Raw genomic sequence first — 24,793 nt, forward strand, 5'->3', positions numbered from 1 at the left:
TAGTACTATAAGACAATAAGCTATTGTAAAAGTATATAAGAACTCTAGCACAATAAAAAACCATATAATATGTCACCTTCCTTGAAATCTTTCATATAATCCTTCCTTTTCTTCAAAATGTGAGTTTGATAGTAAGAATACTCATTATTTCTCTTTATTGATAATGTTTTTCTACCGTCCTTTTTAGGGTTTGACCACTGCCACCCTGAGGTGTATGAACATTGTAAACGTCTGCTTCTGCACTTATTAATAGTAATGGGACCCAAAAGTAACATCCGAACTGTTGCTTCTGTCCTTCTCAGGAACAAGGAGTTTAATGAGCCCAGGGTGCTTACAGTCAAACAAGTTGCACACTTAGATTATAATTTCACAGGTATTTGCCTTAAAAGTACAATTTGAAATTAGAATTATACTTTATTAATTTGGAATCCTGCATTAGAGAAAGTCATAAAAGTTGAAATACTAGAGAACATTTTTAAAATGTAGTTGTATTATTATAAGTACCATTTAAATTATTTACTAATAAAAGAAGGGAGCAAATCTGAAATAATTGAATCTGCATTACCTTGAAGGATCTTTATCACACAAGAGTTAAGTTATGAATATGAAGTTGAAGACATAATGAAACAGTGCTTAATATTGAGGACGAATTACAAAAAAGATATTGAGCTTGTATTAGATTCCTCTTATTTGCAGGATCTGAAAACTGATAAAGTAAGACATTTTAAATTTTGTTATTCATGTGATTATATTTACTGCGTTAAAAACATACATTTTGAAGTAGTGAAGTCCAAATTAATGAGACTTAATTTGGTTTATTTTACTGTCAATGCTAATTTTTCTTTTTTACTTTTAAGGTATATTTTCCTATATCCTATAACTCTAACTTATTTCTTTCATCAGTACCATCAGGCTAGTGACAGGTGATCTAGAAACTTTTTTTGAAATTGAAATAAAACTACCTTTTTTTGTTCTAATCATACAGTATCAGATACAGGGTCATGAATTTTAAAGCTAGTTAAAACCCTGTTACTTGTTTAAAATCCTATAGTTAGGAAACAGTTATTAGGAAACTTATTAGCCTTTTAAAACTATGATTGAAAGAAAAATGGAATGAAGTTTACTGCCTTTTTATATTAAGGCACCATTCTTCAAAATTCCATAGCTTGTTTGTTTTTAAGGCTTCTCTTACCAATTTGTAAATATGGGCATTAGTAATAACCTTTTAACAGTTTTTTAAAAAATAATTGACGCACTATGTGTATTTCAGATAGATGAGTCTTTCTGCAATGAAAATGAATCAAAAATTATAGAAAATTTTCCATAAAAAGTTAAAAATCAGTTTATGTTATAGAAATGTAACCGACAAGCAATGTTGACAAAATATGCCAAAATATTAGGAAACTGCCACTTGCAAGTTTCTTCAGCAGATGGCGGCAGAGGACTGCACAGTACTTCCAAATTGCTAAGTTTTCAAGCTGTGAAACGATGTTTGCCCGAAAACTTACTTGCTGTAATTTGATGTTTATGAGGATCAGCAGGAGCACAGATTCATATCACCTTGCACTGACAGATTTCCTCATGTGTCCCATAGAGTCTATAAGGAATGACAGTTTAATTCTATAGGTATTTTGTGAGATTCTTTCATGTTTTAGGTATTCATGACGATCTTTCTCTTTCAGCAGGCATTAACGATTTTATACCTGATTACCAGCCCTCCCCTATGACTGACTCAGGGCTTAGCTCAAGTTCTACCTCTTCTAGTATCAGCTTAGGAAATAACAGTGCTGCCATTTCACATCTGCACACCACTATCCTGAATGAGGTTGACATCTCAGTGGAGCAGGATGGAAAAGTCAAAACCCTCATGGAATTCATTACCTCAAGGTAACATTGGCAGCCCTTAGCATCCCAGCAGTGTATGTGTTAAGTCATTCTTTCATTGGTCGGGTATTATGAGCCATATTTTTGTTTTCTGAAATGCCATTGATGTGAAATACACAGGTTTGTATTGCACAGTATTTTGAAAATTAGGATGCAATCAAAGACTTCTTTTGTGCCAGTGCAGTTATACCTCAGAAGGACTTTAATCGTATCTGGCTATTTTATGCCCAAAAAGAATACAGTATTATCTGAATATATATTTAACTTTTATTAGCTACATTATCATTCAATCATCAAATATTTATTTATGGTCTACTCTTTGCAAGGCGCAATAAGTAGAGAAGGAATATAGGTGGGAGAAAGGGCATGATATTCCATTGCAAGAACAAAATCACAGGAGCACAAGAAAACCGTGTGTTTGGAAATGGTGAGGAATCCACTCTGACTGTAATGCAGAGAAAAGAGAGTTGTTCTAGACAATTCTGGAAAGCTTGGGAGAGTTCAAACTGGAGGGCCACGAAGCCCAGGCCATATGGTTGTAGATTATATAGAAACTCATTAAGCTGGGGGGACAGTGGGAGGCAGCATTTTATAAATATGTGGAGAAAATCAGCCCCATAACAGTGTGGAGGATGCATTAGAGGAGGAAGGAACCAGAAGCAGTGCGTAGCAGGTTCTCAGGGCACTTTGGGCCTGTGTTAATAAAGAGCTTAACCGAGATGGTGGCCGAGAACACAAAGTCATTTTAAAGAAAGTATCAAGTGGACCTTATTCTGTCCTAAACTTTCCCTATAGTTTTAGCTAGTAAATTATTCTCATTGCATTTCACCAGCAAATTATTTTCTTTGCATTACGATGTAAATACAGATTATATTTTGACCTGGAACACATAAGCAGTAACCAATATGCTTCTCAGTTGGCAAAAGTTGACCTCTTTTTCTACTACGTCTGAGAGAATTTGACTGGTGTGATGGTAGACACTGAAATGAGATCTTTCTCTCCTTGCTGTAGATCATTACATATTCATGTGCCTAAGCAGTAGTAGTAGACTGTGACCTATTTATTCAACTACCATCCTTTCTAATTGTGAAGGCGTAATTTAGGCAAGTGTGAGTACAACTGTTAATCACAAGTGAAAATCCAAGGAAATTACATCTGTTCTCTGTTTTCAGAAAAAGAGGGCCCCTTTGGAACCATGAGGATGTTTCTGCCAAGAATCCTAGCATAAAGAGTGCTGAACAGTTAACTACATTTTTGAAACATGTGGTTTCTGTTTTTAAGCAGTCGAGCTCAGGTATCTTTTAAGAAATATTTTAAATAATATTTAATGTTAGTGACATTTTAATGTGATGCCGGTTTCTGATAATGCTTTGCAAAAAGTTAATAGTTGATATTGTGATACGTCTAAAAGTTTTAGACAAGTTTTCTTTTTAAATTTTTTAATGATAACAGATCTGTTTTCACTGAAGAAAAATTAAGTTACTACTTAAAAATGAGAATGCTGTCTATGAAATGCTGGGCTCCTTAGTTTTGTGTTTGATGGCATCATAAAATTACAATACAATTGCGTATTATGAAAAAATTACATTAAACGGACATATATAGAAATGGGAAACTTAAAAAAATTTTGTGCTGGTATAGTCTTCAGTAATGTAAAATTAACACATTCTGAAAGTCATAGTCAAATTGTATTTATCTAGAGCAGTGGTTCTCAACTAGGGGACATTTGGCAATGTCTAGAGACAATGTCACAATTATGGGTTAGGAGCAAGGGGTTACTACTGGTATATGGTGGGTTGAGGCCAGAGACACTGCTAAACATCATACCCTGCTCAGGGCAGCCCTTCCAACAAAGAATTTTCTGGCTTATAAGGTCAGTAGTGCCAAGATTGAGAAACCCTGGTCTCAGGCATTGCTTCTGTAAAGATTAAAGGGTCATCTGAAATGCAAATGGAGTTTAATCAAAGAAAAAGCATTGACTTATAAAATGTGAGTGCCAGTCTGGTTTGCCAGGTAGTGTGCTAGCTACTAGCTTTAAAATGATTCACTTCTGATTATAACCCCAATAGTATTCTAAAGAACAAGAACAACCTACTTGTTTCCTTCGCATTCACAGAAGCAGTTCATTTGGAACATCATCTTAGTGAAGTTGCTCTGCAAACAGCACTTTCCTGTTCTTCTCGACACTATGCTGGGAGATCCTTTCAGATTTTCAGGGCCCTAAAGCAGCCTCTGACTGCAACTACACTTTCTGATGTTCTCTCCAGACTTGTAGAAACTGTAGGGGATCCAGGAGAAGATGCACAGGTATTTCCTTATATTCTTTCAGCAGTTATTGAGCAGCTACTAGTTGTCAAGGATTTATTGTTAATATAGATTGCTATAGCTAGAGCAAGATAATGGGCATCTAGAATTATAGTCAGATGTTGAGCAGGCAAAGAATTAAGAGCCAAAGCTAATTTTATAATTTATATCTAATAACCTACTAATTAAATCGACTGTTCTAGTGCCTATCAGAAAAAGCTTTACACTCGCCCACTCACACAGCGCCCCCCCTCCAGATATTAACCTGGGATGATCACAAGGTAAAAATGATAGGAAGTTAAATTTAAATGTAAAGTGGAACATTGAATTTTATTTTTTAAGATAAGTGAACTATTGAACTAGAGAACTTCAGTTTGTACAGACAAATGGTTTTATTAACACTGTTATAAATATCAGGGATACAGTGATGAATGAGACAAAGTTCGTGACATTCTAGAGCTCATATTCTATTGAAGGAAACAAACCTTTAGTCTTCCAATTATACATAACATAATTTATCCTACTGATAATGTTGTGAAAATAGTAAGATGATAAGATTAAAGGAGAAGGAATTGTTTTACATATGATAGTCCATCTGAGAAGGTGATTTTTGAAGAGATACTGAAATGAAGTAGTTTCTGTTATGATCTGGGGAAGAACATTTCAGGCATAGGAAGATAGGACTAACAAGTGCAAAGACCCTGAAGCAGAAGCAGTAGGGCTTTTCTGAGGAACGTCAAGAAAATCAGTGTCGCTAGAATACATTGCAGGATATGTAGCAGGAAATTGATGAGGTAGGAAGGCTCAAATCATGTAAGGCCTAGTAAGCCCTGGTGAGAGGCAGGACTTCACTCTGAATTGATGGGAAACTACTCAGACATTTTGAGGGAAGGAAGATGATGGATGTGATTTGTTTTTTAAAAAACTCATTCTGACATTGGGGTGAAATCTGTAGGGAGGGCAAGAGTGGAGGCAAGAGAGGTTAGGAGGTTAAGAGTCCAGCTGAAATGGTGGTAGCTTAGATTAAGGGAAGTTATGGAGGTAAAGGAAAGTGGTCAGATTTTTAGTGTGTATTTTAAAAGTGATATTTTCGATCAGGCACAGTGGCTCACACCTATCATCCCAGCACTTTGGGAGGCTGAAACCGGTGGACCTGAGGTCAAGAGTTCGAGACCACCCTGGCCAACATGGCGAAACCTGTCTCTACTAAAAATACAAAAATTAGCTAGGTGTGCAGGCACATACCTGTAGTCCCAGCTGCTTGGGAGGCTGAGGCAGGAGAATCACTTGAATCCACAGGCAGAGGTTGCAGTGAGCCAAGATTGCACCACTGCACTCCAGCCTGGGCAATAGAGCACGACTATGTCTCAAATAACAAACAAACAAACAAAAGTAATATTTTCAAGACTTGCTGGAGGATTCAGTTTAGATGTGAAAGAAACAAGTATGGTTCCTAGATTTCTGACCCGAGCAATTTTGAGTAAATTGTGGCACCATTACAATCAATTTATACACTATTAATTTGATGAGTTTGCATCAATCAGCAAGATCATGTTGTCAAGAGTTTAATCATTTTGTAACGTAACATAGAGTTTGTTCTATTTTAAAATCCCATTAGGAAGTCCATTGCAGTTTCTTTATTCCAGAGCATAATTAATTAAAATCTGCCTTTTTCCCTCCAGGGATTTGTGATTGAGCTTCTTCTCACATTGGAATCTGCAATTGATACTTTGGCTGAAACCATGAAGCATTATGATCTTCTTTCTGCCCTTTCTCAGTAAGAATTTAAACCAGGCAACCTAATATATAGAGAACTTGAATAGTTAACTACATATAGCTCTAACTTTTTAAATTCTAATATTGTTAGTAAGCACAATACCACCCAAATTATATGGATTACCATTCTGTGGGAGATGGGCCACAGACAGTGAGGACTTGTGAAAAATCCAAGTGCTGATTTTAGCAGTGCTGTTCTTCTTCTAATGTGCTGGTTAGAGATTTTTCTGCTGCGCCACTTCATTTCTGCCACATTCAGCATCCTATTGCTTCCCCAGCTGCCTGGGAGCCTTAGGGCTCTCCCACCTTTCACATATTGTTCCTTCTCCCTGCAGCAGCCTCTCTCCCCAGTTTCTCTGCCTTGCAAGCCCAGAATTGATTAGTCCTTCAAGTCCCGTCCCAAATGTCACTTCCTAGCTAAGCATTTCTAACTACCTCAGGATAGTGCTGATTATTCCATCCTTTGGGTTCTCACAGTGATTTTTTCATATTTTAATAATAGCAATTAGCAAGCTATAAATTTATCCATTTACATATCTATCTCCTCTTTCAAAAGACTTGTCTAACATTCCTTCCTTTTCTGTACAGCTGGCAAACATAAAAAGCATTCAGTCAATATTTTCTTAAGAAAAATTGGATGTGAGGGAGGAGGAGAAATCAAAAATTTTTGAGCTTAGTTCTTTTGAAAAGAGAGTATCATTGACAGAAATAGGGACATGAGGACCATCATGTTTGAGGATAAGACAAATGAAGTCAGCTTTGAACTTAATGTATGCCTAAATCTCAGAGCTGAATGTTGTTAACGTTGAATTCTATAGCAGAATTTTCTCAGCAAGTAGAGCCTCATCTCAACTCAAAGGAAACTGTTAGCTACAGGAGAAAAGGTACTGTTGTACATTTTGTTTGAATTTGGAGGCAAAACTGAAATTTGATTCAACAAAGTCAGGTATACTGAAAAATGATTTTTCTGGTACCAGTTACTATTTTTCAGTGTTTTCAGAAGTAAAATTAATTTAGCAAAAGAAGTGACTGGGTATGCATTCATCTATTTTTCTTTCTTTTTTAAGAACCTCATATCATGATCTTATAATGGGAAACAAGTATGCAGCTAACAGGAAAAGCACTGGACAACTCAATCTAAGCACAAGTCCCATTAATAATAGCAGTTATTTGGGATATAACAGTAATGCAAGAAGTAACTCTTTGAGATTAAGTTTGATTGGTGACCGACGAGGTGACCGGCGGCGGAGTAACACACTGGATATAATGGATGGACGGATAAACCATAACAGTAGTTTAGCAAGGACTAGAAGCCTTTCCTCTCTAAGAGAGAAAGGAATGTATGATGTGCAGTCCACTACTGAGCCTACCAACTTGATGGCCACCATTTTTTGGATAGCAGCATCTTTATTAGAATCAGATTATGAATATGAATACCTCCTGGCTCTCAGGCTTCTCAACAAACTGCTTATCCATTTGCCTTTGGATAAATCAGAGAGTCGAGAGAAGATTGAAAATGTACAAAGCAAATTGAAATGGACTAATTTTCCAGGACTTCAGCAGCTCTTCCTTAAGGGTTTTACCTCAGCATCTACACAAGAAATGACCGTGCACCTCCTCAGTAAACTCATTTCTGTCTCCAAACATACATTGGTGGATCCTTCCCAATTGTCAGGTGATGTTAATATAATTGCACCAGCACTTTGCATTTTATGTAGTGAAATGTAAACTAATCATTTGTTTTGAAATCTACTAATTTCTGCTTTTCTGCAAATAGTCATAGTTTTTATACGCTAGGTAGCTTAAATTATTTGGTGAATGCCAAAAAAGAATTAGAAGATTGAGTGTCCCAGGAAATGAAAAGAAAATGGTTTCTGTGAACCATCTAAAAAAAACTTTAACTTTTAAAATAATGTGCAATAAAATTGGTTATTGTTTGCTTTTTTTTTGTTTTGATAGGCTTTCCTCTTAACATCCTTTGCTTATTGCCTCACTTAATCCAGCATTTTGACAGCCCAACTCAGTTTTGCAAAGAAACAGCTAGTCGAATAGCAAAGGTAAGCAAATGTTATGCTGAAAGATAACACTATAGGGAAATTATTTTGTAGTCTATGTTAAAGAAGGGGGAAATCTCTTAAAAATCCTTTTAATGTCACTGCCCATATGAATTTTGCATTTAAATTTTTATTTTTATGCACATAAAGGACTTGCATAGTAATGGTGTAAGTTACAACTGCTCAAATGACAGTAAATAAAATTATTTAATTAGAGTAACACTCCTCTGAGTCTGAGTCTTTTTCTGCTCTTTTTCCCTACTTTTGCCTCTCTGTCTTTCATTCATTCGTTTATTCATTACCAAATAAATATTTACTGAGCACTGGGTTAGATGCTACAAATACATGTTAAACAAAGTAGATAGTGTACTTTATCATGGGGAATGCAGTCAAGTAAGTAGACAGTAACCAGAGAGTCTGGTTTGGTATTTTATCAGGGCGGGGGGAATATGGGGGGTAGAATACTCAAGGAGCACACAAAACAGAAGTCTTGCTAGAGGAAGTGATATCTAAGCTGACTTAGATCACTATCAAAGAATGGATAGGAATAACCAAAGTAAGATCCCTGGATGAGAGGCAAAGAGTGGGGTTCAGGGTTTGAAGTTTTCTAGGCAGAAGAAATTATAGATGCAGAGGTTCTGAGGAAGAAGAGGGCATAATATATTTTAGGATTTGGGAAGTTCTCTGTCCCTTTTTGTTTGCCTTTTTTCCTTTTAACACTCTTTCTCTTCATCTTTCTCTACTCCATTCTTTTTTTCTTCCTTATTTGGCTCTTTTACCTTCAAAAATCATACTGTTTTAGAAGCAGTAATGTAGCTATTTGTAAATCATCTGTTAACATTTGTTTAAAAGTATTATGACTCTTAACCTTAATGTTAGAAGAATGTGATTTTGACATTTTATTTTTTTTGTAAATCATCTGTTCACATCTGCTTAAAAGTATTATAGCTCTTAACTTTAATGTTAAAAGACTGTGATTTTGACATTTTATATTTTTAGTAGTCCCCTCTCAAGAACAATAAGGAACTCTCAAACAGCCTGCCTTTTGCTTAAATATAATTCATAACTTTTTTCGGTCAGTCATTGAGTCTGGAGGAAAAAAGGCTTTTCAGACTGAAAATACGAACAGTTCTAAGAGGGAGTTATATAAATTTACAGGTAGCATACATATAATAGGAAATCTGGTGAACTTGGGGAGGTGAGTGAATAGGACGATAAGTAAGAGAACTTGGCTAAAGTACCGGGAGGAAAAAAAAAAAAAGGAAGTTTTCTACAGAAGAGAACAAGCAAATAAAATCCCCAGAAAAAGCTTTTTATGTAAGCAATTTTTTTAAAAAAAGCTGAGATTTGATTAACAAGTAGCACAGCAAGGAGAAAGAGCAAGCGTGCAGGAAGCCAAATAAAACCCCCACCTTTCCATGGCCCAGGTTGTAGCACTGCTAAGTGCACATTTATCTCCAGGTGCCAGCATAGTAAAGAAAGAAAATACTGGCAACCCAGTGAATCCCATTAGCAGTAGTAAGAGTAAGAACCTTTTCACATCTTGATAAATAACATTTAATAAATGATATGAAAATATTTAATAAAATATGCCCTTAACACCATCCCCAATTAAATTTCTAAAAAAATTAGATAGGGAAAAGTTCTTAATACAATTATTCTAAAAGCATATATTTTAGAAGAGCTATTATTTTAGCTAATGGAAACATCTTCATTTCTTTAATAGAAATGGTGGTGGGAAGAAATAAGCCAAAAGTTGTCTTTTATTCTTGGTTTTTATTAAACTAATCCAATAGAACATTAAATATCAAGAGACGGTGAAAATTATGACTATTAGAAATATTGCCTTTTGGAAATGATTACTCATCTAAAACCAACTGCCTGTATTTGCATTAATAAAGTCTAATAGTAATACAGAATTTATTAAAGAAACTTTCATTTTAATATTTTAATGACACATGATTAGAAAATTTGTGTAAACGAAGTTTTTTGCCCTATATGAGGGGTTGGAAAGCAAATATAAGGGGGGAAATGTATATTGGTTTACTTGGGGGTTTCAAGAAAACAAAAGGCATAAATCCCCTAAAAAGGAAAGTAGAAGCATTTAAAAGTAGCAACTGGAATGCGTTAAATGATTACTGCCTGCTAAATGCTGGGATAACTAAGGAGTGTGGCCTCCTAGCCTAAAGGATGTTATAGCTCCTTGAATATCGAGCTGCTGATATCATGACCACAGTAGGGCCATGGAAATTCCCAAATTTCTTTTATGTTTTAAAGAAATCAGATATGGTCTTCTGTGATTCACAAATTGTTTTTAAGTCTGTTTTCTTCCTGTTGGACAGCACACAAAGGTTCCCTCTCTGTATGCTTTTAGCAACCTGCAGGATGTGAATTAAATTGGTTCCTTAATTACTCTCTCACTTATAACTGTCAAGAGTAGTTTTCTGCCATTATGTGCTCCTTCGTTATGCAAATATCCCTAGTTCTACTGTTTGTGCCTTTGGAGAGCACAGAATTTCAAAATGAGGCAACACTTAGGACAAATATTTTTCTCTTTAGTGATTCATTATGGCAGAAATAGTATGCTAAAAAAGTTAGTTATAAAACACTCTTTTTGGATCATATTTTAACCTGGCATTTCAAAAATTCCAAAATTAAATCTGTCGCTTGTTCTATTATTAAATTCCACAGTATATATTCTAAGGAATTTTCTCCCTTTTCAAAAAATAGGTTTTTTAAACTCATTCCTTAAAACAATTATTTAAGAATATAAGAATTCTCTAAGAATGTTTTATTCTTCAGGAAAGTTTTTTATGTTTTAAAGAATTTAACAAATTGTGAAGTTATAAAATTATGTGATTTTTAATATGTTAAATTATTATATTTTGAAATGCAAATAAGAAATACTAACCCATTTTTTCTTTTTCTTTCTGGTGTCTGTTTTATGGGTAAAAGACTACTGCATGAAATCAGCTGGTTTTAATGATTTTATAAAATAACTTCCCAGGTACTACTGGGTTAATAGTCTATGCATGACGTTGCATAACCTTTATATTTTGTGCTTGTTCTATGGTAGTGTCCAAATGATGAATTTGAGGCACTCCAAGCCTATTAAACATCTTCTGAATTACCAAAATTAGTGATATTCATTTGAAAGTTGAAGATGTATATATTTAAAAGGACAGCTTCCTTACCAAATGCTGTAGGTAGTTGTAAAAACACATACAAAACATCAATAAGACAGAAGAACAAGGAAAAGGCAAACTAAAAGCAGAAATGGCAAGGAGGCTAGCCTTTTATGACAGATTGGTATGTAAGAGTAGCATGGCCCTTTTCCAGTTCTGCACAGCTCAGGTATCCCCTGGGAGAGGCCAGGGAACATCTTCACCAATAACCCAGGAAACAAACAGACTAAGAAGTGCATTAGGTCAGTAAAATTCCTCCCAAACATTAGTTGGTTCAGATTCTTTAACATTGTATCAAACAAACTTGAGAGTCAGTACATTTTGGAGTAGCCTCTAAAAGATTGACCCAGGATCTTAGAGCAGCTTTAGGTGATTTCCTGAAAAGCAGTTTGGGGTCCACCATGCAGATAGTCATCCATTGGAGATTCTGGACTCCAAATTTTATCAGAGCCCCAATGATGTCCTGTGACTATGTCACACATGTTGAGGCTGTTTGCAACTGACTGCTCTACTGAGACACCCCAGACACAGCTGGAGGCTGAAGCATTTCCTCCCAGTCACAGCAGTTCGGAACCTCCCTGAGAATTCCCTAGTTGTGTCTGCCTGTGTAGGTGCTTGTGCACTGATCCATCCTGGATTTGACAAAACAATTCCAAAATGATGTCCCGAGTTCACAGAAACCATACATGGTTTCTGCCAGAGACAGTTTACAGATCTTCAGACTGAAGAAGGCCATACTATTTAGTACCCACAAAGACATTAATCCTCTTTCTATATTATCTCTTACTAGTCTCTGAAGAATGCCTTGTGCTTTTTTCTCATTTCACTTTGCTAACGTATTGAAGTAAAATGCATTAAAACCAATATACATCTAAATTATTTCATTAAGCAAATACATTTAGCATAAAATCAAGTTAAACTTGTGTCTTTATTTTAGGTGAATGAAATAATTTTATTTGTTTTCTAGGTTTGTGCAGAAGAAAAATGCCCAACACTTGTCAATCTGGCACACATGATGAGTTTGTACAGTACACACACATATTCCAGAGACTGTTCTAACTGGATCAATGTCGTGTGCAGATACCTGCATGACTCCTTCTCAGATACAACGTTTAATCTTGTGACTTATCTTGCAGAGGTAAATTTACCTAAAATATTTTCTTATTTACTATATATATATATATATATATAAAAATTTTTTTTAACTACTCTGTGGCACCTTATCAAGTGGATTCATTTGCAGAAGTAGCAGTGGTATTAACTGATACTCAAATTGTCTGAGAGTCAATATAGTTAACAATTTTTTAAGATAAAAATGTAAGTACTTCCTTTCAAGTGTAAAAGAAGTTTTTATAAAGGTGGGTTTTTTTTCCATGTCCAGTGTTTATATCCTTATTTACTGTCCTTAAGTCACATGAAACTCAAAATAATATACACTTTACCTAATTAAAAATGGAAAATGAGTTTTTAGTGGTCCTGATCATAGAGAATGGTTATAATTTTTAGTTTTACAAAATTAGGTTCTAGCTTAGAAATCTTTTCTAGAATAATAATTATAGCATACAAAAGTATTTCTTCTCGAAAAGTTTTAACTTTTATGATATATTTGCTTCCTATCTAAAATAGGAAGCAAAAAATGGATGATAAAGTAACCCTAGAATAGCACAAAAAGTTAATATCTATTTGATGCCTAAGAAGTATCTTTATGCCCAGAAAAGTAAATTACTAAGTAGATAGGCACAAAGAAAAAGTCAAAAGCAAGAGATTCCTAGTCACTGAAAATGTTTGTCAGTTTATAATAAAGTAATACCTATTAAATTAGTTAAGGAAATAAAACACCATGATTTAGATGAAAAGTTATGGTCTAATTCTGCTTTCTGAACCAAGGAAAAATAACAGTAATAGACACTGCCTTTCACTTTATTAGTCTCTAGATTTCTAATTCACCTAACTGTAAACTCATAGACTAAGTCTATGTTTTTCCGCCTCTTAAATGTAAATATTGAGTTTTTATTCAACCTGATTAAAGTATACTTTAATATTACTTTTAATATTATTTTTAGCTATTAGAAAAAGGATTGTCCAGTATGCAGCAGTCATTACTACAGATTATTTATAGTCTATTGAGTCATATTGACCTGTCTGCAGCCCCAGCCAAGCAGTTTAATCTGGAGATCATAAAGATTATTGGCAAATACGTACAGGTGAGTGACCACAAAATTTACATATAACATTGTTCATCTCAAAATGATTTAGAATCACACAATATTGGAAATGCCTTAAGTGTTGAAGAATAGAGAAGTGGTTCAACCATAAATAATGTTTTCAGGATATTTGTAGTATGCAAAATGTTCTCAATATAAGTGACAAAAACCAGAATCTGAATTAGTATGATTTCTAGTTTTCATATTAACAATTTCTATAATGTTCTGTAATGACTGGAAGGAATGCATATTCACATTGCAGCAGTCAAAACTCTGGCAATTAGGACTGTGACTCATTGGTTGTTCTTGTTTTTGTTTTGAGATGGAGTCTTGCTCTGTTGCGCAGGCTGGAGTGCAGTGGCGCAGTCTTGGCTCACTGCAGCCTTTGCCTCCTGGATTCAAGCGAGTCTCCTGCCTCAGCTTCCCAAGTAGCTGGGATTACAGGCGTGTGCCACCACACCCAGCTAATTTTTGTATTTTTAGTAGAGATAGGCTTCGCCATGTTGGCCAGGCTGGTCTCGAACTCCTGACCTCAGGTAATCTGCCCACCTCAGCCTCCCAAAGTGCTGGGATTACAGGCATGAGCCACTGCACCTGGCCTCATTGTTCTTTCTTTCTTCACACCTTTCTGTTTTAACGAGATTCTACGTAGTAGGCATACACTACTTTTAGAAACAGAAAACCTCCTTGAAGAGTTTGCATTTTAAAGATTTTTTTGTGTGTCTGATAAAAAGTGCCAGATATTTAAAAAGTGGAAAATTAAACTTGATTTAAATGTAAATGATGACAAGTCGGCCTGGTCTTCACTGAATTTCACCTTTGAAATTCAGTTAAGCTGTCAGTTTGAGCTAGCAGTTAAGAAAGTCATTGCTGAGCAGATCAGTAGGATGGATACAACTCACCAAAGAGAACAAGCTCATTAACAACCTTAATAGATTAGTATGTTGTGTTTATACTCCAGTTATGTTTGCATTCACTAGAGCAAAACTTAGAATGGGATATACTTAGCTGGCAAGGAATTTATTCTAGTTCATATCTGAAAGCAATAAAACTGTATTAAAATGTTTTCAGTGATTCAGTTATGTAATCCAGATTACCTCTAACATTCCCTTGAAAATCAGTGATGGCCGATATCCAAAAAACGGAAGATTTTCTGGTGGCCCTGTTTATCTTATGGCTTACCCTTCAATGAGTGAGGCTTTACCAGATAGCAATTATATCTCTTTCTAAAGCAGATTTCTTTTCTTCTTAAACCTTAAAGAAAAAAACTTATAAAATATTTGCTATATTTCACATAGAAACATATACCACATTGAATTTACTACCTTATGAACCATAGGTACATTTATTATGTTCAGAACCACAAGCTCAACTTGCCAGTGGACAAGCAGGTAACCAGAAGGAGCATAGATTTGTGGCTAAGTGAACTGCACACTCTCCATCTCAAAGAAGCAACACAACTTAGCTTCCCCTGGTGGTTTTCATGTTAGAATATGGGTCCAGTGTGGCCAGACTTCTCATTTTAAGAGAAGCTGGAAATCTACATTTTTCTGTAAAATCTCCTGATTTTAAAATGTTGACTTAATTTTTTTTCCAGATTTCCTTATAAATGTGTGAATCAAGATCATGTTTAGCTGATGGCTCATCACAGTGGCTGGCTTGTGCTCTATTAAACAACTGAATATTTCACAGAATTGAATTATTGATGATCTTTTACGTTTAAACACAACCAGCAATATAATTTATGAAAACATCCTAAAGTTTAGCATTTCATGATGCCCAGAGATAGTAATTATTTCTGTCAGAAAAAAAGTGATCATTATTTCTACTTGGTCATGATTATGTTAAATATAAACTTTTTTTAATTTTTGTTTTGTTTTTTTTTTGAGATGGAGTCTCACTCTGTTGCCCAGGCTAAAGTGCCGAGGTGTGATCTTGGCTCACTCCAACCTCCGCCTCCTGGGTTCAAGGATTGTCCTGCCTTAGCCTCCCAAGTAGCTGGAATTAGAGGCACATGCCACCATGCCTAGCTGATTTTTGTATTTTTAGGGGAGATGGGGTTTTACCACATTGGCCAGGCCGGTCTCAAACTCTTGACCTCAAGTGATCTGCCGCATTGACCTCCCAAAGTACTGGGATTACAGGTGTGAGCCACTGCTTCTGGCCTTTAAACTACGTTTTACAGTGCTGTTCTTAAAATGTCATAGTATCATGTAGACCTTTTTATTATCAAGTATTTTGTGTTTTAGGTGTCTTCATAGCAAGATGTTACGAACTCAGTTGGATAGCCCAGTTCTGCCAGAGATTTTTCACTTCCTTTTTTTGGTGTCTTAATGGTTATTTTTCTTTCCTCAGATATCAGCTGTGAAAGAATATGTATAATATAATACAAGGTTGAGATGTGATTTTTGGTACCCTAAATAAGAAGTAGTTTTTTCTATGTATCCTTTTCAGTGGGTGGTAAAAGAAAGATACCATAAATTCTTTATCAACATTGACTCTTCTCTACATGTACATCTATCTCATAGATCATCCCTAGATTTTATTGGTAGGAATATACAAAACTAAGTCAAGCAGAAAAATTTTTTTTAAATAGCCAAAATATGTAGGGAAAAAAAAACCTCACCCTACACAACTCAGTAATCCCTGAGAACATCACTTTAGCATGGTATCTACTGTCAGTTTGGGGCCTGGGCCATCAAGAAAAAAAGTCTTAACTGTATTTTAGTATTTTAATATTTTTATGTCTAAAAAGGAAGGTATTTGTTAAAAAATTTTTATCTGCAAAGTCTTAAAATACTTAAATTTTAGAGTCTCAAAGCTATAAACTTCATTCACCTAAAAGTTGATGTATATACAAATCTTTTGTTTACTACTACTGCCAAGTTACTATATTAGTCTGTCCAAATTAATGATAACTACAAAGCACTTATTGGGAGAAAAGCAAGATATTTCAGTTGGGTAGCATTATTACACATACGGTATCTGATAAATCTAACAGTACAAATAATAACTTGTGTTTTCTTTCCTTTTGTAACTCAGACCTTTCATTAAGGATCTTAAAAATGAGTAATTTTTACAAGCATTTTTGTAGAAATAATATTTTCATGGTGTACAGTAAATTGTTATTAGTTGAATGTGCATTTGTAACTTTTACGTGTTAATTATTTTTTAAACCAGAGTCCTTACTGGAAGGAAGCCCTTAACATATTAAAGCTGGTGGTGTCACGCTCTGCGAGTCTTGTCGTACCCAGTGATATCCCCAAGACCTATGGAGGAGATACAGGTTCTCCTGAAATATCCTTCACTAAAATTTTTAATAATGTTTCTAAGGAGTTGCCTGGGAAGACCTTAGATTTTCATTTTGATATATCTGAGGTAAGATGCTTAGAAATTGATGAAGGTACTCTACTAGGAATTTTCTTTTATTTATTCATTCTTTCATTTAACAAACATTGATTGAGCTCATACCCAGTGTTAGACAATATGATAGCTGTTATGAACAACAAAGTGGGGTTTGGGGGAAGGCCTACTGTTAGAAAGCTTACTGTCTGTTAGGGAAACAGACTGTATATTCCCCATCTAAAAGAAACGTCACAACTTAGCTTCCCAACAGTGTTTAGCTTAACAACTAAACATTGTGATCAACACTTGGCTGGAATAAATTAAAAGTGCTCGGGGAATATGTAGCATCCATCTAAAGGAGTGGTTTCAGAAAGGAGTCAACATCTGAGCTGAATGTTGAAAGACAAGTAATCCTAGACAGGCACCTATGGCAGTTTGGGGAGGGTAGGTTAAATGCAAAGAAATGGAGAATGTGTGAATGAAGGCTTGTAAGTATGAGAAAGAGTGGTGTTCTGGACACTTCCAAGTATTACAGCATACCTTGGTCACAGAGTTCAAAAAAATGCAACTAGAGTGTGATGAGAGATGAGGCTGAAGGCATAGGAAGGGGCAAGCTCATGGGGATCTTGCATTTCATAGTAACAAGCTGGTTTTATCTAAACCAGCAGGAGCTCTTAAAGGATTTTTAGTTGGCGTATTAGGGTTTGTGTTTTAGGAGGATCACTCTAGCCATAGCATAGAAAATAGAGCAGGGAGGAGGAGAGGACAGTTGGTAAGGAATCTGTTAGAAGAATTTGGGCAAAAGATAATGTGGGACTGTCCCAAGACAATTGCAGGGATAATGAAGAAGGAAGAGAGATGGTTTACAAAAAGACCAAGGAAGTAACTGATGGGATTTAATGGGAAAGTGGGGAAGAGGTATCAAGGATTTGATGAATGGCCTTGACAGGTAGATGAATGTTGCACCATTCAAGAGAGTGGAATTGCAGGAACAGATCTTATAGCAAGGAAGGAGAGGGCAATGAGTTCCGTCTTGGACATGTTGACTCAGAAGTGACCCAGAAACATACTAAAGGAGGTGCCTGGTGGTCAATTAAATTTTGGGATCTGAAGTTTTAGAGGAAAACTTGGGTGGAAGTAACAAATTAAGGGTTTCAGTCTTGTGTAAGTGGATGGCTGAAACCATGGAAGGAAAACTAAAAAGAACAGAAGGCAACAACTAAAGGAAACCTGAGAAACTGGATATTTCAGGACTAGACAGAAGCAGGGGCCACCAGTCTGGAAGGAACCCTGGAGCCTGGCTATGCTGCATATTAATAAAAATCTCATTTAAAGATTTTTCATCGTTGCTGAGAGTCCCAATTTTTTCCCCTCTGACACCTGAGCCCACTCTTGGTGCCTTGGTGCCATTGAAACGGTCTTTCAGAAACCAAGGGAGGAGCTTTTCAAGAAGGAAGTTTATCGATCAAGTATTGTAAGGTTGAGAAAGATTAAAAATTGAAGCTCTACTTACTTTTTTGTTGATTAGAATTATATAGATAAATGTTTTATTGCAGTTTAATCTTGGCATTAGAATTTATCCTAAACTTTATTTTTTTATATAGAAAGCATATTTGTTAGTAATTTTTTAGTTAATAATATCTGAGAATTTCTAGCAAGATGTATGTATAATAGCATGGGAATATGATAGAGAAGCTTGGCTTTTCTTTTCCTTCTGATTCAGAAATTGATCGTATAACTTAATTATGTTATTTGAAGCAGTGATGCAAATTCTCAAAACATTTTGTATACTTAATTTCAGTTTGTTTCATCAAAAATTCCTCAGTACCTGCCATGCATAGGCACTGGAGATATACCAGAGGTATAGAGGCAATCACACATGATCCAATGGATACATGTGTAGTAGGGAAGTCAGGCACATAAACAGTTTACAGTCAGCATGTTAACTGTCCAAGTTTGATTACACAGAGGTGGTGGTAGAAGAGAAGGCCTCCTTAGAAGTCTGGAGTCATCACTAAAAGATGATTAGAAGTTTACTTAGTGGATATTCCATGCAAAGGAGCAACATAAGCTAAAACATGGGTCTATAAAAGAGCATGGTATGTTTGGAAAACAAGAGCAAGCTCAGTTTTGCTGCTGTGTGAAGTTCAGAGAGGGGGAAGTGGTCGTATTTGAGGCTAGGGAGAAGAAGGATGTTCAGTTGAGTATAAAGGGACTCGTATGACATGCAGATGAACTTGAATTTTATTTTCAAATGCAAATTTAAAACACTTTACAAAGTCAAATATAAATGAGTTTTTGATTATCATAGAAATTTTACTGAAATAAATTTTGGAAGTATTACACATCAGATTTGTAGTAAGAATCTACATGGAAATGTTCCTCTTTTGTTACTTATCTTCAGTATTTGCTAAACCACATTGCTGAGGCATACTTAACAATATGCATTGAAAAAGCGCCAAAATTTAACAAATATTAAGTCTGAGTGGTAAGAAAACAGATTATTTTATATTTAAAATATAAATCTTTTTTATATTTTCTGAGTCTTGGGTATATTTTATAATCGTGATGGGGAAAGGTGGAGGTGGTGGTTTTTAAAGAATGCAGATTATATTTAAAATAGGAATAAGCTTTCTGATAACCTCAGATGTAAAATTATTATTTCTAATAAAACCTCTTGATTAAAAATGTATATATCATTACCTTTGATCTTTGTTAACATCTACCTCATGCAAAGTAATTTCTCTCCTCATGTTGTTTTTTTGTTTGTAAAAAATATTATAGGTGCACTGTTAACCCTTTTAAGTTTCTTTTATGTTGAAATATTTGAGCCAAACACTGACATTTTGTTTCTGTGTAGACACCAATTATTGGAAATAAATACGGTGATCAGCACAGTGCAGCTGGAAGAAATGGGAAACCAAAAGTTATTGCTGTCACTAGAAGTACTTCCTCAACTTCTTCTGGTTCTAATTCTAATGCCTTGGTTCCTGTTAGTTGGAAAAGGCCACAGTTATCACAGGTACATAAAGAATATCAAACTGGAACATTCATAGAAGAATCAGTTTTGTTATATATATGAAAACTTGAGAATTTGTCTTATTTTATCAGTAGTCCTAACATTTTAATTTTTTTTTTTTTCTTTAGCGAAGAACAAGAGAAAAGCTAATGAATGTGCTTTCTCTCTGTGGTCCAGAATCTGGCCTTCCAAAGAACCCATCAGTGAGTAATCCTGAAGGCTTGTGTCAAGGTCTTAAATATCATGTTATTCCATGAAGAACTGATCTGTCTCCTTTCTTGCCTTTTCTAATTTACCTTACTTACGGTATTAACTCAGAATGAAAAAAAGATTTCTTGTCTCTTGTGACACCTGGCAACCAACTAGTGTAGCAACTAGTGTTGCTAACTGGGTGTTCAACTAGTTAAACATGAAGACCAAATTTAAGCTCTGAATGCATTGAAGAATGAGGTCTGCAGTGGCTTTGGGGTACTGATATCTCATATGCAGAGTGACAAAGCTGATGGATGGACTTTTTTTTTTTTTTTTATCGTTCATCAGGTTGTATTTTCTTCTAATGAGGATTTAGAAGTCGGTGACCAACAGACTAGCCTAATTTCTACAACAGAAGACATAATTCAAGAGGAAGAAGTAGCTGTGGAAGATAATAGCAGTGAACAACAGTTTGGTGTTTTTAAGGATTTTGACTTTTTAGATGTTGAACTGGAAGATGCAGAGGTAAGGATGTGGGCTTTCTCTGTTAATATTTATAGAACAGTTGTATGAGAATTAAGGATTTGATCAGAGGATCTTATTGAGGTCAGTGTAGGGTCAAAAAGGTAAAAATCTCAATTAGGAACTAAATTTGATTACCACAATTAGTCAACAGCAGAATAAGTCTGAGATAAAAGAGAAACATTCCATTTTTCATCTTTATCTTTAAAAATATAAAATTAAAAAATGGATTTCTTCAAAATCATTTTCAGGGTATGCTTAGACTTAAATGTTTTGCATAATTTGTCTTACAAACTAATATGCAGCCAAATGGTAAAAATTTATATGAAAATTGATTAAGGACAACTTTAAAGAAAGTTGCACTTACCACTAAATTGACTATCACAAAGGGTTTGGCTTTCTAGAACTCTTCCCTTTGGCAAATGACTGAGATTCCTTCTTTGACATTCTGAATCACTTTCTTCTTTATGATGTAGGTAACTCTCTCAAATGCCTGATTTCATTTAATACTCAAAGCATTTCTCTTCTAAATTGATTGGTCTGGATTATATTATATTGGTAGTTATGTCAATTTGGATGCTTTCTAAATGGAATTTATAACTCAAAAAGTAGATTTATTAGCCCACAAAACTAGTTCAGAATTAGAGCTTATATTTAGATATGGTTCAATGAAGTTTCTGGCTGTTTGTCTGCAGTTCTCTAGGCTCTCTGCTTCTCTGCAAGTGGGCTTGACCTCAGACAGCAGCAAAACAGTCATCATTGCTGGGTAATCTTAGCCCCACAAACAGCAGTGTTTGAAGGAAGTGAGGGTCACATCCAGAAATGCTCTCAGAAAAGTAAAGAAGTTGCTTTCGTAAATGCTCTTAGCAAACTTCTTGTCATATGTCATTGGCCCAAGTTAGGACACATGCTACTTTCTGAAACAACCACTCTGGTAAGTAGAATAGGATTGCCCTGATTGTCTTAGGCTATTAGAGATCCATTCCTGTAGCTGAGCTCAGTTCCCTAAACCACAGTCTCTTAACCCTGAAAGTTTATATCAAATAGATTTTTTTTTAAATTCTTCATTTTAAAATTGCTACAAATATCTGTATGCAAGAAGACCAAAATGCTTTAATACCAAGTATCTATGTACCATATATTGATGTATCTTTTTCTGAAGAATCAAAACTCATTCATATAGCTCAAATACATTCAGCTCTCATATACATATACATATACATATACTACTCATATACAGCTGATACACATTCATCAACTCTCATATACATACACATATACAACTCATATACAGCTCATACACATTTATCAACTCTCATGTACATATACATATACAACTCATACAGCTCATACACATTTATCAGCTCTCATGTACATATACATATACAACTCATACACATTCATCTACTCTCATATATATATATATATGTATATGTAACTCATAAACAGCTCATACACATTCATCAGCTCTTCTTGTAGGGGTGTTTCCTTTGGCTGTAATAGGTGAGGTGGAGGAATGAAATGTAATGCACTCTCCCATATCACACTGTTCATTGTCCATGGAAGACCAGTTTAAGGAAGTAACGTTTCCCCTCCTCAACATGCCTGCAGATGTGAGGATGTGACCATGGTGCCTCTAAGTAATGCAAATGCCTTCATGTCAGCTTAGGAGCTGTGTAGGCTCCTATGGAATACTCCACCATTTACATTTTCCCAAAGACACAATTGTATAGGTTCACAGGAACTCAAGAACAAGTATTATTCAGCACCTTTCAGAGCAGTAGCCTTTAAACTTTTTTTGACACTAATCCACAGTTAATATATTTTGTATCACATCCAAGTATATATATCTTTAAAAATAAAAGTTTCAAGAATAGGCATCCAAACTCACTGCTATGCATACTGATATTTTCTATTCTCTTCCTTTCCATTCTTTTTTTTTTTTTTTTAAAAGTGTATGTTACCACCCTAAAATTAGTTTCACACTCATCATTTGAAAAAATATATGGTAGGAAATAGAACAGACTTGCACAACCAAGTAACAGAGTGAAATAGGTTAAAGAGACCTGCTGCCCTACCCAAGACCAGGAGCAGCTTCTAAACTCTTCTGTAGTTCTTTGCTTTTTTCAGTCCAGAATTTAGATTTCTAAAGGCAGGCTCTTGACATTTTTGTAATGGTAAGGTTATTTTTCTTTTTGTTTGCCTCTTTTTTGTTTAAAGAGAACTGTAAATGCTTTCAAGTTCAATCAGTGCTCTAAAATGTCAGTGGTAATAAATAAGACTTTTAATAGAACCTTAGTCAGAATGAACTAAGGGTGTTCATTGTAGTTCTGTCTTTAATTCAAGTCACAGTAATCAGGGCTGGGGTGGAGCATGCTAATGTATCCCCATAATTAGGCCAAATCAGCGATACAAATTTTCTAAAACCTGGATGTAGTCTTGTTTAAAACATGGTAACAGGAAATACTTTGATTGCTACAAAACAAACTTAACCACTAATGAAAATTATAGTAAAATATCTCCTCATTTTGAAAGCCCACAGTGCATATTCGTTCACTCACCAAATATATATTGAGGGCCATTGCCATTATGTGTTTTGATACATAATAATATTTGAAATGATATGTTCTAAGGAAGAGTTGATATGTTTCAAACTCTGACATGCAGAGCCCTAGGGCTTCCAAGATATCTTCAGAAACAGCAGGGACAGATTCAAAGACCCAATGGACCAACCTCCTGTACACCTTCAACCAGAGGAGCTCTGGTTTTCTTAGTTTTGCACAATTGAATTCCATCTAAAATTTCATTTGAAATAAGTATTCTTCTGCTAAAAAAAAAAAAAAAAAAAAAAGATTTGAAAACTTCTAATCTGGACAATTCCTGTGTAAAGGCATACAGAAAAAAAAACATATTTTGCTAGCCAGCTTAATATGGTTTGTTTTATCAGGGCCTAAGAAAGATTGTAAGGATTATATCCTTACAAAAGGAGGAGCGGCTTAGAATAACAGAAACATAACTTATATAAATCCTTAAGTGGGAGAAATTGAAATTTGTCATATTTCCTCTTGACCTTTTGAAATTGGCAACAGTTATGTTTTGTTGGCTGTGATCTTGATTTTAAATTATATTTTATAGCAAAAAATGACCATTGAATTTAGCCAGAGCCATCCTACCAACTAAAATAATTTGTGACCTTGTATGTTGTCAACTGCATGTGGGTATTTGAAGTCGGTTTTTGCATTGTACTAAGTATTAAACCTTTGTAAATCTTGAAGATTTTCTTAAAGTTTGTGTTGCCAAAGTGTATCATAGAAATGTTGTTTTAAGTGTCTGTCTCTGACTTTTTCATAGCATATTTTGCATAAAAAAAGGTTTGAATCACATGTTGACTTTCTGCACAAAGCTTAATCCAGAGCTTGAATCAGTCTTTGGGTTTGAGAAATCACGAAGAGTTTGCCCCAAAAGTGTAGTGTATATTTAAATGTTTGTCTTCGTTTTTTTCTAATTCTGTGTGTTTTCCTTTTTGCTAACCAGGAGCTGCAGGTAAGTTGCAGCCTGGTGTTGTGTATTGTTTATTTGTTGTCATCTGTGATGTATTTGTCTTCTTTGTGGTCTCATTCATGTTTGTATATTAGAATAGAAATGACTTAGATAGTAGATTTAATTGGTCCCCAGTAATACAAGATAGAAAGTCAAGAAAATTATTTAGTTAAAACAGGTTATCAACCAAATAATTTTGATCTTTTTAAATATAAATATTTGATGGTATGTTAACAGTTTAAAGAAATTGAAGGGCTGATTGAATCTCTGCTTTTAATGATGCATTAAGTATTTTTCATCTTGGTATATGTTTTTCTGGTATATTACATTTAGTACATTTAGAAGCATGTATTTAAGGTTTTAGAAATCGTGTCTTGCTTTTCCAGGGTGAAAGTATGGACAATTTCAACTGGGGAGTTCGCAGGCGCTCACTAGACAGTATTGACAAAGGGGACACTCCATCCCTCCAAGAGTACCAGTGCTCTAGTAGCACCCCCAGCCTGAACCTCACCAATCAGGAGGATACGGATGAGTCCTCAGAAGAAGAAGCGGCACTTACAGCAAGCCAGATACTCTCACGCACACAGATGGTATACAATTCACTTTTCTTACAGTGACAGTTGGTCTCATTTTCCTCTTAACTTCCAACTTCATAATGATTATTTCTTGATTTTCCAGTTTTCATTTCAGTATGGGTGAAATGCACACACTGAAATGAATCTACAAGATTGCAGCAGTAATGGAGTACCGTGTTGTTATTCGTGACAG

General features: G+C 35.1%; 1 protein-coding gene across 2 annotated transcripts in view; it reads left to right on the forward strand.

Moving 5' to 3' along the window:
• The window catches only part of FRYL (FRY like transcription coactivator), a 285,169-nt gene that overhangs the window by 229,334 nt on the left and 31,042 nt on the right, over nucleotides 1–24,793 (forward strand). For both annotated transcript variants that reach the window (XM_025385755.1, XM_025385754.1), the window contains 14 exons: nucleotides 188–373; nucleotides 1,683–1,887; nucleotides 3,057–3,178; nucleotides 4,001–4,191; nucleotides 5,871–5,965; nucleotides 7,032–7,639; nucleotides 7,924–8,021; nucleotides 12,171–12,341; nucleotides 13,267–13,407; nucleotides 16,588–16,785; nucleotides 19,613–19,774; nucleotides 19,900–19,974; nucleotides 20,312–20,488; nucleotides 24,412–24,615. In XM_025385755.1, the coding sequence (XP_025241540.1) occupies nucleotides 188–373; nucleotides 1,683–1,887; nucleotides 3,057–3,178; nucleotides 4,001–4,191; nucleotides 5,871–5,965; nucleotides 7,032–7,639; nucleotides 7,924–8,021; nucleotides 12,171–12,341; nucleotides 13,267–13,407; nucleotides 16,588–16,785; nucleotides 19,613–19,774; nucleotides 19,900–19,974; nucleotides 20,312–20,488; nucleotides 24,412–24,615 (2,633 nt within the window). The remainder of the gene's footprint in view (nucleotides 1–187; nucleotides 374–1,682; nucleotides 1,888–3,056; nucleotides 3,179–4,000; nucleotides 4,192–5,870; nucleotides 5,966–7,031; nucleotides 7,640–7,923; nucleotides 8,022–12,170; nucleotides 12,342–13,266; nucleotides 13,408–16,587; nucleotides 16,786–19,612; nucleotides 19,775–19,899; nucleotides 19,975–20,311; nucleotides 20,489–24,411; nucleotides 24,616–24,793) is intronic.

The sequence above is a fragment of the Theropithecus gelada genome, chromosome 5 (assembly GCF_003255815.1).
Source record: "Theropithecus gelada isolate Dixy chromosome 5, Tgel_1.0, whole genome shotgun sequence".
NCBI classification, from domain to species: domain Eukaryota; kingdom Metazoa; phylum Chordata; class Mammalia; order Primates; family Cercopithecidae; genus Theropithecus; species Theropithecus gelada.